The sequence below is a fragment of the Cadophora gregata genome (assembly GCF_030347475.1).
Source record: "Cadophora gregata isolate MNR1 chromosome Unknown scaffold_5, whole genome shotgun sequence".
Classification (NCBI taxonomy): Eukaryota; Fungi; Ascomycota; class Leotiomycetes; order Helotiales; family Ploettnerulaceae; genus Cadophora; species Cadophora gregata.
Genome location: NW_026695928.1, coordinates 2,001,981 through 2,012,469, shown reverse-complemented (window position 1 = coordinate 2,012,469; position 10,489 = coordinate 2,001,981). Strand labels below are relative to the sequence as shown.

General features: G+C 48.2%; 3 protein-coding genes across 6 annotated transcripts; 2 read left to right on the top strand and 1 right to left on the bottom strand.

The window, feature by feature from the left end:
- Positions 1-1,256: 1,256 nt before the first annotated feature.
- ONS95_011435 (uncharacterized protein) lies at positions 1,257-1,637 on the top strand (the record flags this gene model as incomplete). Its single annotated transcript, XM_058505054.1, has 1 exon — positions 1,257-1,637. The coding sequence occupies one exon, from the start codon at positions 1,257-1,259 to the stop codon at positions 1,635-1,637; it is 381 nt and encodes a 126-aa protein (XP_058359610.1).
- A 1,839-nt stretch (positions 1,638-3,476) lies between these two features.
- ONS95_011434 (uncharacterized protein) lies at positions 3,477-6,433 on the top strand. Of its 3 annotated transcripts, XM_058505051.1 has the most exons (3): positions 3,900-4,019; positions 4,090-5,420; positions 5,496-6,433. In XM_058505051.1, exons 2-3 carry the CDS (start codon positions 4,238-4,240, stop codon positions 5,957-5,959), a joined length of 1,647 nt encoding a protein of 548 aa, XP_058359607.1. In that variant the 5' UTR covers positions 3,900-4,019; positions 4,090-4,237; the 3' UTR covers positions 5,960-6,433. The 3 variants fall into 3 exon arrangements, with proteins under 3 accessions (XP_058359609.1, XP_058359608.1, XP_058359607.1); XM_058505053.1 differs by adding an exon at positions 3,477-3,698 and having other exon boundaries at positions 3,900-6,433; XM_058505052.1 differs by having other exon boundaries at positions 3,477-5,420.
- Positions 6,434-6,500: 67 nt separating this feature from the next.
- ONS95_011433 (uncharacterized protein) lies at positions 6,501-8,865 on the bottom strand. Of its 2 annotated transcripts, XM_058505049.1 has the most exons (2): positions 8,118-8,865; positions 6,501-8,055 (listed from the first exon to the last, which is right to left on the bottom strand). In XM_058505049.1, exons 1-2 carry the CDS (start codon positions 8,270-8,272, stop codon positions 7,134-7,136), a joined length of 1,077 nt encoding a protein of 358 aa, XP_058359605.1. In that variant the 5' UTR covers positions 8,273-8,865; the 3' UTR covers positions 6,501-7,133. The 2 variants fall into 2 exon arrangements, with proteins under 2 accessions (XP_058359605.1, XP_058359606.1); XM_058505050.1 differs by having other exon boundaries at positions 6,501-8,865.
- Positions 8,866-10,489: the final 1,624 nt, after the last annotated feature.

Below are 10,489 nucleotides of genomic sequence, written 5' to 3'. Positions count from 1 at the left end.
CCGACATCGTATCGTGAGACTGGGCATTTCGTTTCTCATACATTGCACCGCACTTTTAATGGACAGGTATACTGCTAGGCGCTTTCTCGTCCCATTCGGCGCATGTGTGTTTCGTACCCAACGCAAAAAAGATCATTAAGTCGTTCCACTTGGGCTGCCAACAAACACGACTTGAATCGAAGCGAAGCTAAGCTTTATGGGCATATCAGAAGATACTCAACTTTTACACAAGAAGGCTTACATACGCAGCAGTAGCGGCAAATATTTGCACTGGTCTCGCGTTTGTCAAGATCGATAAAGAAAGCAAGAACGGAGACGAGAACAACAGAACCATCCCGATTCTGACCACCACTTTTTGGATGAAGTAAAGCACCAACCGCCACAAACAGTAATGTAGTCGAAGCAGGCACAGTGAGATCCAGATAAGGCGGTAAAGTACGAATTATTCCTCTTGACAAGTCCGCTATCTTCATGGTTCTGACTGGCGTCTGCCACCTAGCCAGCTAGGCTAAGTCTTGCCATTGGCATGAATTGAGAGTTGGAGAGAGTCAAAATAGATACTTTCCAGCAATCCAAGACGATCAGATGAGGCCGTGGAAGCAGTCTTTGTGTCATCCAGCGTCTGGAAACCTCGAAGTCCTGCGCCAAAAGCTCCGGAGATAGAATTGGCACAGGCTGATGGGACGACAACCTACTAATGTGTTCGTTTTATCTTCAGCAAACAGCAAGCAGACTACGTTTCTGAAGTTGAAATAGCCATCAAAGAATAAGTAGCGAGAATTTGTTCCCCGCGGTTCTTGTGGAGGTATATTGAAGTCAGCTTATAGATATCTCTTGACGGGAGGGAAAAGAAGGAGCAACTGTCATTTTCAATGCAAACGGGAGAAGAAGGAGCCCACTGGTCGGTTCCTTGCTTCTGAATAAATAAACAAATGCGACAATTCAAGCCCGTTGAATTTCACGTCTACATCCACAAATATATTTTAAAGACACTGTCCTCTGAACCATCAACGGAGCCCCTGACTGATCGACGGATGCATCTGCCAGTATTACCACAAACCCTCCCCACTTATGGTTAGCGAACTACAACACCAAGTCCAATAGTTGGCATCATGATGCAATCTCGGATACCAAGTGCGAAGACAAATCTATAGTAGTGCATCGCCAACCAAAACGTCCTTTGAAGTCTCCTTGCACGCGTCAACAAAGGATCTGAAAATGATTGCCAATCGAGAGTAGTCCAACAAGCAGACGACATGGAAGATTCGACATTTGCAGTTGTTGCACCTGAGAAAAAGGATATCCGCACGCGGCTGTCGTATATCACTACGGGCCAAATACCGAAAGTCATGAAGGGAAACCCACTCAATGGCAACTGCAACAAGAAAAAGCCCAAAGCTGCAACCATCTCGCCGAAACCAACGCTCCGTTTCGTCGAGCAGCCCGTTGGAGGAGTATACACAGCAGCCGCTTATTACACTCCTTCAGGGGAATTAAATCATCCCACACAACTTCTTCCAAGGGACGAGCCGCATCAGAAGAGTGCTCGGGAAAGTTGGAGATGTAGCTCGTTTGCTGTGACGTCGAAGGAAGACGGGCTGCTGCGTTTCCCAGTTCGTATTGTAATAATCCCATAGCTTCTATTAAAGCGACCCAACAGCTGATTCTCCAGCATCTTCGACGAGAAGATGCACAAAATCAGGAACGAGAACTAGTGCAGCAGCAAACTGATCAGCAGGTGAGAATGCTCCTGAACCAGAATCGGCAGGATGCCGAGCGAAGAATGCTACAATTGAAAAAAGATCACCGTCAAGCTCGCGGTAGGAAAGGAACGTCGGATTTCTATCGACAACTCCTCAGCGAGACACGCCCATGAACATGCACTCACCATCAATGAAGGTCCAAGTGCGTATCGTTTCCTCTGCCAGGGCTTCCTCCACAGACTCTACGTGTCTTGACCACAAGTGCTCAACCACTCTCCACGAAGTAGTTAGGATCTAACACTCGACAGTTGTATCCTGGATAAGCCACGCAATCGAGTCTTCAGTCAAGTTTCATAATGCTACCTACAACTCAGCAACACCACTAGTGTAACTTGACACCACAAGATTTCGAAAAAGACTAGCTCTGCCGGGATAGAAAGGACCTGTAGGTGACAGCTAGGTCACCGCATTCATTAACTACAGAACTTACCTATATCCTCAAAAACAAATGATAACTCCGGCCGACTGGGGACCAGATACCATCACCAAAACAGAACCACTTGCAAGACCGGCATTAGGTCATTCAAATCCCGCTTCAGCAAACATCGCAGGTACGACGGACGCCATCTTGCCTGAATATCTCCTCAACCTCGCCTGATTGGGAACAAGCGACGAAGTACAGTTTCGTAGAAAGGCTTAGTTGTGCTTTACGGCAGCAATGATACGTGGTTTGCCTTTGAGCTCTGTCTTACTGAATGTGCTCAAAGTCTATGAAGGAGAAGAAGTCATGGATTGAATAGTAATGAATAGAGAACCTGGTTGCAGGCCGCAAGGAAGGTGGTCAGAAGGAGAGGAGTGAAAAGTTGTGCTGCAGAAGCCTACCTGGAGATTCGTTAGCGTTACTGGTGTAGCGTTCTGTAACCTGAAACCTAAATGAGTTAGCGTAGCTCGCAGGATTATTTCAGCGCTTGGAAGCTGACCAATCACAAACGATATTCAACTGACTAATTATTCTATGAAGATTACAATATGGCTTAATTATCTTTATATGATCCAGAAATGGATTCTTCAATTGAATTGCTGAGTTGATCTAAAATTATTTTCTAAGTGAATTGATTTCTACCTTTGTAAAGGTAGTGGTAACTACTTCTTTACTATACCCGATTAGGAAGAGTCTAGAGCTCGGCAAAGCTCGGTAAGACTCGGTAGAGCTCGGTTAACTCTGAAGGGGTTTACCGACAGTTACCCACTTAGTTATACGCAAAGGGAAATAGCTCTACGCTACTATGGGAGTTTACGTCAAGTTTTACGTCAAGTGTAATTAGGCCTAATCGGGAATAGCCCGGGGAATTTGTCTATATAGGCTCGAGCGCCCTCCACGGAATCGAGGGCTCCTCAGCTTGATATTCGCGCTAATAGAGAGGTTATCACCTGATCCGTGGTTATTTCGCTCACGTGCTAGCTAACGCTAAACCGTGCTATTACAACCTTATCCAGAACAAATTCAGCTTTGCGACCTTTCACAATTATAAGGTTTAGATAAAATTATTGCATCTATTTTTACCTAAGGAAGTTTATAAAAAACAATACATATTATCCCATGTTATTTTAACACTATACTTTCTTAGAGTATTATTTTTATTATTAATTTCTCATTTTTAATAACAATAAATTGATCAAAAGATTACTTTAAATATAAACTTGGTCTTAGATTATGATTTATAAATATTATTGAGCCAAGCGCACTAGCTTCAGGTGCTTAGTCATAATATAGCTGGTGTAAGCGGAGAAGGCTCGCGAGATTACAACCACGACCGCCTTGTTTGCTTTAACTTCAACGCCCGACGCGCCTTCATCTCTCACGTCCGGGGCATCGCTGGAAGCATCAAAAGGAGCGTCTATATTTTTCATTTTTGTTCATCCATTCGAAGCGCGTGCCGTCTTCGTGCAGCCCCAGGCGTGGTTGGCCAAATACGACAATTCCTCATTTAATCCGTGAGTTCTCTTTCTAAATTTCGCGGCGTTTGGAGTGGGCCTCAGGCTCATTTTACGCTTTAACCACCCTCACCATCTCCTGTTTGCCACAACACATTATATTTTGCTCTTTTTATGGCTGCATATTGTTTTGCTTCCCATTTTAAATCACGTATGGCTTTTCCACTCTTTTTCCGAGATGCTAATTATAGTAAATTACAGATATCGGTAGCACGTGATGTCCTGCCTGCTCCATTTAAGTCAACACCCTGCCTAAGCTCTCAAAAACTACCTGTATGGACTGAAGGAAGGCCTCAAATAGTGAGCGAGAGCTTTAATCCAGTACGATTCCTTGGGATCTTGTTGACCCGGGAGGTTTTGCTCTACGGCTAATCAATATGCCAACGCCAAGCACGACGGGCCAACAAAGTATTGCTGCTGGGAGCTATCGTTCTCCCTTTGGTTCGGGACCTGGTAGTTCTTCGTCTAGTGTATCTAGAGTCGCTCACCAATCGTCGGGGCATTCTTCGAACCCTCGAGGAGAGTATTCGTCAAAACCTATGCACCAAGGAAGCAACAGCCACCCTCTTCCCAAGCCAATCCGTCCTCCCAGTTACTCAACGCCTTATGCTTCTATTGGAAGCACAACAGCCGCGAATGGTGTCTCTCAACGGCCAAGTGTTCCTGGTTTTGGAACTCAGGGTTCTTCATCGCAACCTGGAACTGATCACGCACCAAGACCCCTTTTGTCGCCCTCCCCTGAGCCGGTCTCGCTTAAATTAGACAACAGATCTACCACTTCAGCGTCCGAAAGCCAGAAAGCATCCTACTCCAGCATCTATGGATTTCAAATACCTCCTGAAATCCAAGTCAGCAGGTTCGGATACCCTGAAAGGCCCAGTCAACCATCCCGTCAGATCCATGGAGGTAAGTCATCGATAGGTCAGGGGCGTGCCCGAACCGATCTACCCCCACCAGCCAAGGCACCATTCCGAGCTTCTGCAAACATTGCACATCCCTCACACTACCAGCAAAGCACCCTTCAATTCTCAAGCACTCCAAAAGTCGCGGCATCGCCTAGATCCAGCTTCCAGGTAGTATTACCTACAAGTCCAGCGACGTTCTATGGCACAAGTCCGTACTCCGCAGCAAACTCCCGTCCCTACCCCTCAGGCGCTCCATCATCTGCTGCCAGGAGAGGCAGACCACTCAAAGGCGCAGAAGCCAAACCAGCAGACACAGTGCCAAAAAAGCGTGGCCGTCCCGTTGGCAACAAGCCTCGCGTAGAGCCCACGCCAAAGAAGCGAGGTCGCCCTTTCAAAACAGTCGAGTCGGAGTTGAAAGCTAAGGCACGAGCTAGCTCTAGCGGTACGAGTACGCCTACGTACAAGAAGAAAGGCCGGCCGTTCAAAGTCCGGCACCAGCCCTTCATCCCACAGCCGGAGCCTATATTCTACCCCTTTATATGCGAGTGGAAAGGCTGCCAAGCCGAGTTACACAATCTGGAGACCTTGCGTCTACACATTCATATCGTACATAAGAAGAAAGAGTTCGGTAAAGTGACATGTCTATGGGCGAAATGCGGAGCGAAGAAAGTTATTGAGGGAGCAGATGGTGAGAAGACAGTCTTAGATGATCATCCGGCATTTGCGACGAGGCAGGAGTGGAAAGAACATTTGGAGGTGAAGCACTTGATTCCTTTCGCGTGGCATATGGGCGATGGACCCAAGGCTACCGATTTATGTGAGTTCCCCCGTCCACACTCGAACTACCCTGAGAGTCATCATCCTCCACTCCCAAACTAACACAACCGACCAGCCGGCAAGCCCAAAGGCATTATCAATCCCCTCTGGCTCAACGACTCAAACGGCAACCAAGTAACACCTTCCGTGAAAGGCCAACTCCTTGAAGAAGGCCGCGCCAGTATCCTCAACAAGAAACGCTTCCGCAAGATGAAAGGTATGAACATTTTCAAGGAGAAGCAGGTCGCTGGCGGACAGGATCTGAAGGGCATGGGTGGTATGGCACCACCTGCCATCTCGAGCGATGATGAAGATGAGGATACGGGGATTGATGAAGCGGAGCTTGAACTTGAAACCGAGGGTTTGGTTAATGAGGAGGGCGAGGAGGATGAGGACGACGAAGAGGAAATGGTCCGGAGCGAAGCTTTGCATGATAGGAGAGCTGGTGGGAGCCAGGTCGTGCGTCTGGTGGATGAGCATGATGATAGTGATGGAGACGACATGCATGAGGAAGACGATGTGCAGATGATGGGACTCTGAGCCTTCCGCTTAATCCTTGTCGTACACTACATCGCCGCATAGGCATTGTGCTACCAATACTTCTTAGGGATTCACTCGGAAAAGTGCAGCTTCATTGGGCTGATTTGCATGGCGTGGCGTGGGGTATTATTTGGTATTGCATGGTGCGCTGGAGTTCTATGATTTTGGGACCATCTCCACAGCTCATATACCTCGAGAGGAAGTGGACGGTGGGGAGAGAACGCCCGAGAAGAGTATTGGGACTGTATGTATAATATCACTAACCAAAAACGGAGGCTTTAATGAAAACCTGACCGAAGTCAAAATGTCTTCAGTAGTGGAATTTTCGGTCTCTTGTGATTTGGCATCTACCTCGAAAACCAAGGAGGCACAAAGAGGTGTCGTCAGGTAGGCTGACTTGAAGGCGGCAAGGTCAAAATTGTTCAGTAGCGCCCGCCGGAGATGCACGAGAAGTAATGAAAGATCTTTGACGTGCGTGGGGTTAGACAGTGCTCTCTGGTCCAATGACAGCCAACAACGCAATCTACGAATACTGCACGTGGCCATGTTTAACTATTTGCATTTGTGCTGTTACCTAGGTAAGTCTAAGTTCTCCATCTTACCAAGTTATCTGGTTGTACGAATCTAAACAGAATGCTGATCTCGTCCCTTCATCCTGTTATTATGGTCATCCCACCTTCTGAAAACGCCACATTATCTGATCAAGTCATCTAGTCACACGTGAGCCTCTAGATGTTGGACCACGAAGCGTGCCCTTTCTGATCTGTTCGCCTCGTATCCACATCCTCAATCCAGATCAACACCATTTAGAGCCTCGCTCAAAGAATCTTTCTGTTCTGGAACCTCTGGATGCACATCATTCAACTTCTCGTTGATCTGTACTCCCTTCTCTTTCGCACTCTTGATATTCGCTGCTGTCTCTTCAGCTTCGCCTTCGCTTCTCGAGCCCTCGCTCTCCGTCTCTGGCGGAGTCGCCTCTCCCGTAGTGACAAGCGTCCTTCTCACATGATTCAGATTCCTCTTCAGCATACACATCTCGATAGCAATACCTGGTCCAAATGCGCAGCCAACTACAAAATCCTTGACCTTGCCTCCCGGCGCAAGCTCATCCATGTCTTTTTGCCGCAGGCGATCCATGACCGATATTATGGTGGCGGAAGACGAGTTGCCGTGGTTAATATATGTGTCGTAGCTTGCGCGCATATGTTCTGCTGAGATACTCATTGCGCGCTCGACGCCCGAGAGGATCGTTGCACCGCCGGGGTGGAGAGCCCAATCGAAGTCTGAGGCTTCTTTGTAGCTCGTAGGAAGGTTGGGGAGAGTGGAGATGAGATCTGAAAAGGTTGGTGATACGACTGCTGCGGCAAGTTTTGGGACTCGAGGGGAGAGGACGACTTTCCAACCTACAAACAAGGCTCGTTAACATCGACGTTAGGTGAAGAACAGAGAGTGATATACCCAATGGATCAACATCAAATCCCAAATCCTGCTCGGTATCAGGAATCATCCTGTGGTCCCACCCAAACAGCTCGTACACAGGCTCGGCATCTTCGCCACCGATACCGTTACTCAGTACGAGCGCGCTCGCACAATCGCTGAATAGCGTAACGCCAATTCTTGTCTCCTGGAGCTCATGTACGCTGTCCAGTTCACTTCTCACCAGCAGACTACTGATCTCCAGCGCAATGACCAATACTCTTGCTTTCCTCCCGCGAAAACTACTTCCCAGTGCCAAGTTGGCCGCTGTTCTCAGACTCGCAAGACCTCCGCTACATCCAATTCCATGCAGGAGCACTTTTTCTACCGGCTGTGTCATTCCAAGCCCTTTGCACACATAGTGATCGAAGCCAGGGTTTGCGCTGTTTGTGCAGGTGGTGGAAACGACATGCGTAATATCTGTAGGCGATAGCTGTGCTTCGTGGAGAGCTTTCCGGGCAGCGGTTACCGCGAGCGCAACGCCATCTTTGAGAAAGATTTCGCAGAGTTCTGTGATCGTGGGTGCGCGGTCCATGTTCGCCATGGGGTGGTCCACTGTGCCAATTGCTGAGCGACTATCAATTCCTGTGTAGTTGTTTATGGCGCGGACTTTGGTCATGCTGGCGAGGGTCAGTTTATGTCTCTCCATATCTGCAGAGTGTGTGTGGTATGATGGACGAACGCTGGTGTATCTGGATAGTGGCGTTTGCAAAGAGTATCCAGAGCTTCTGGGTGGAGTTGATATGGAGGGTATTCGACTCCCAAGCCTGTGATGGAGAGATTGAGCTCTCCGAACTGGTTGTTCGTCCCACTGTGGGTGTCTAGAGATGGCGACATGGTGGCGGCGATTTCTGCGGTCCAAATTCGAGTCAATTGAGGTATGTGAAGCTGTATGAGGCTCTACCAGAGATCTCAGCTGTGTTGTGTGGAGAAGAAGTTTCCAGCTCAGGGACACAGTCCTGTGCAATTGAGTAGTCAAGCAGCTGATTCTGCCGAGGCTCAGACAGCAAGTTCACAGATTGAAAAGAAGTTCGAGCTGTTCCTCTTGATACCGGGAGTGGGTCGTGTGCCTGCCGTAAAGTGTGGAGGGGGTGGTCCTATGGTGCTAGAGGAGGCGGTCGAGTATGGAGGGGTTGATTAAGGAAAGGCAAAGTAGGTGGTTACAAGGGTAAAAGAGAGGTGATAGAAGCCAAGATCCTGTTTTCAGTGTCTCCTTTACAGCAAACCTGGAAGTACATGCAACAATTGGATGCCGCCTGGGCTATCCTCAACAAAATCGATGAGCAGCAAACGAGTGACAGCCCTGATGGTAGGTCAGTACCTAGTAACGAAAGAAAGTTAGTGGGATTGTCACCAGTGGGCTTGGGCTTGGACCTTGGTTGTGGCTTCCCTACCCTACCGATGGACCCTGCCATGCCCTGCCATGCCCTGCCATGCCCTGCCCCTCGATTGCAGGGAAGTGGTGCGCCTGCAGCAGCTACTGTACTGGTAGTGTTTTGTTTGGCTCTCAGGCTCGGGACGGTTAGTGAGATGCCGCATCCCAGCCACCGCCAGGGCGGCATGCAGCAACGACTTTAACGAATTATGTCACCACGAGAACACACTCTTGAAATGTCTGTTGGCACATGCTTGAACAGGGCAGCAGGGAATATATACTGAGTACTAGTTATTTGATCAAAACATGTTTGCCTCACTACCGTCTTATCTTCTGTAAGAGTGAGGTCAGTGCCTATCTTTTTATTTCGCAAGCTAAAAGCTGCGGAAGGGGACTCTCTGACAGCGACATGTTAGACACTACGCAGCGTAGGCCATTTATCTCCGGGACGTCCATCGCTGCCGGGGCCGGACTAGGTCGCTAAGCTAGCTTTTACTCGCATTCGAATGCGATGCCTTACAGACTTACAGTACTCCCCCCTGTCCCAACGTTAAACTGTGGGGCGGCTCTATTTATTATTTATACTTGAAATAGAAGGATTTCGTGCTGTTTTAAAGATTGACAAGGGGATAACGTGACGCGATTTTGGTATGTTAACAGAGCAAGCGTGAGGGGAACACTCAAGAGCAGCGTAAAAGCAGCTGCCTAGGCGCCAGTGGCGATTTAACGTTGGGACAGGGGGGGTACTGTACTACCTTTAGTTTCCCAAAAGTCGGTGACATAAAATCCAACTTTGCTGTCGCCCCAGGATGACGCTTCAAGAACTCGAAGGTTGGACTCCTCATCGTCAATCATTGTGACCGTACATGCAAAATAACACTGGAACTGGCATGCCAGGACAAAAGTATCAGGCGTGCACAGACTAAATCATTCTCGTTTGTACTTCTTCACTCACTCCTCGACGTCAGCAGCTTTAACGTCAGGATTATCCACCTCCAAAGTCTTGGTGGTACAGTCACTAGCTGGCCTGAGCAGATTGTGGCTATTTCATATCTGTAGACTTGCTTCCATAGCATGTTGTTCATTTGTGGTTCGACCTTTCGGTGCGGCCATTCCAGCTTCGTCAAGTAGACGAGGACTGTCAGCATGAAAGAGTGTGCAGGCAACAGCAGGGACAAATTTGTCGCCGGCGATCTGTCTGTACTTTTACTCGTGATGATATCTTTACTATCTTTTGGAAGCCACAAATTGATCTCTATATTTCTGTTCAGAGGCGAGTGGCGCAGCTGGATAGTAGTTCGGCCTTATCTGAGTTGCTCAGCCCCTATGTTCCGTCAGGTAGGCCGATGAACAAGCTGTTCTTAATCATGTTCCGACATCCTTTTTCGGGATTTATCACTTTCAATAAGATCGCGATTGGTAACTCCCACTTGTGGCAGCGTGTTGGTCACGTGGCTCGACATCTGACTTGTCAACCAAACTTTTCGCCTCTCGGATGGAGTTGCATCTTCGAACTGTATCTTAGCCCCAATTCTTCGTATTCTATCGATCTTTTGTTTCCGTGCTGGCTATTAAAAGCGAAAGAGATATGGCCCTGTTCAGCATTGGCAGCTGAAATGCTGGCCGTCATTCAAGGTCACATTGTTCTGGACCTATTTTGCTGACAATCCGCATTCTTG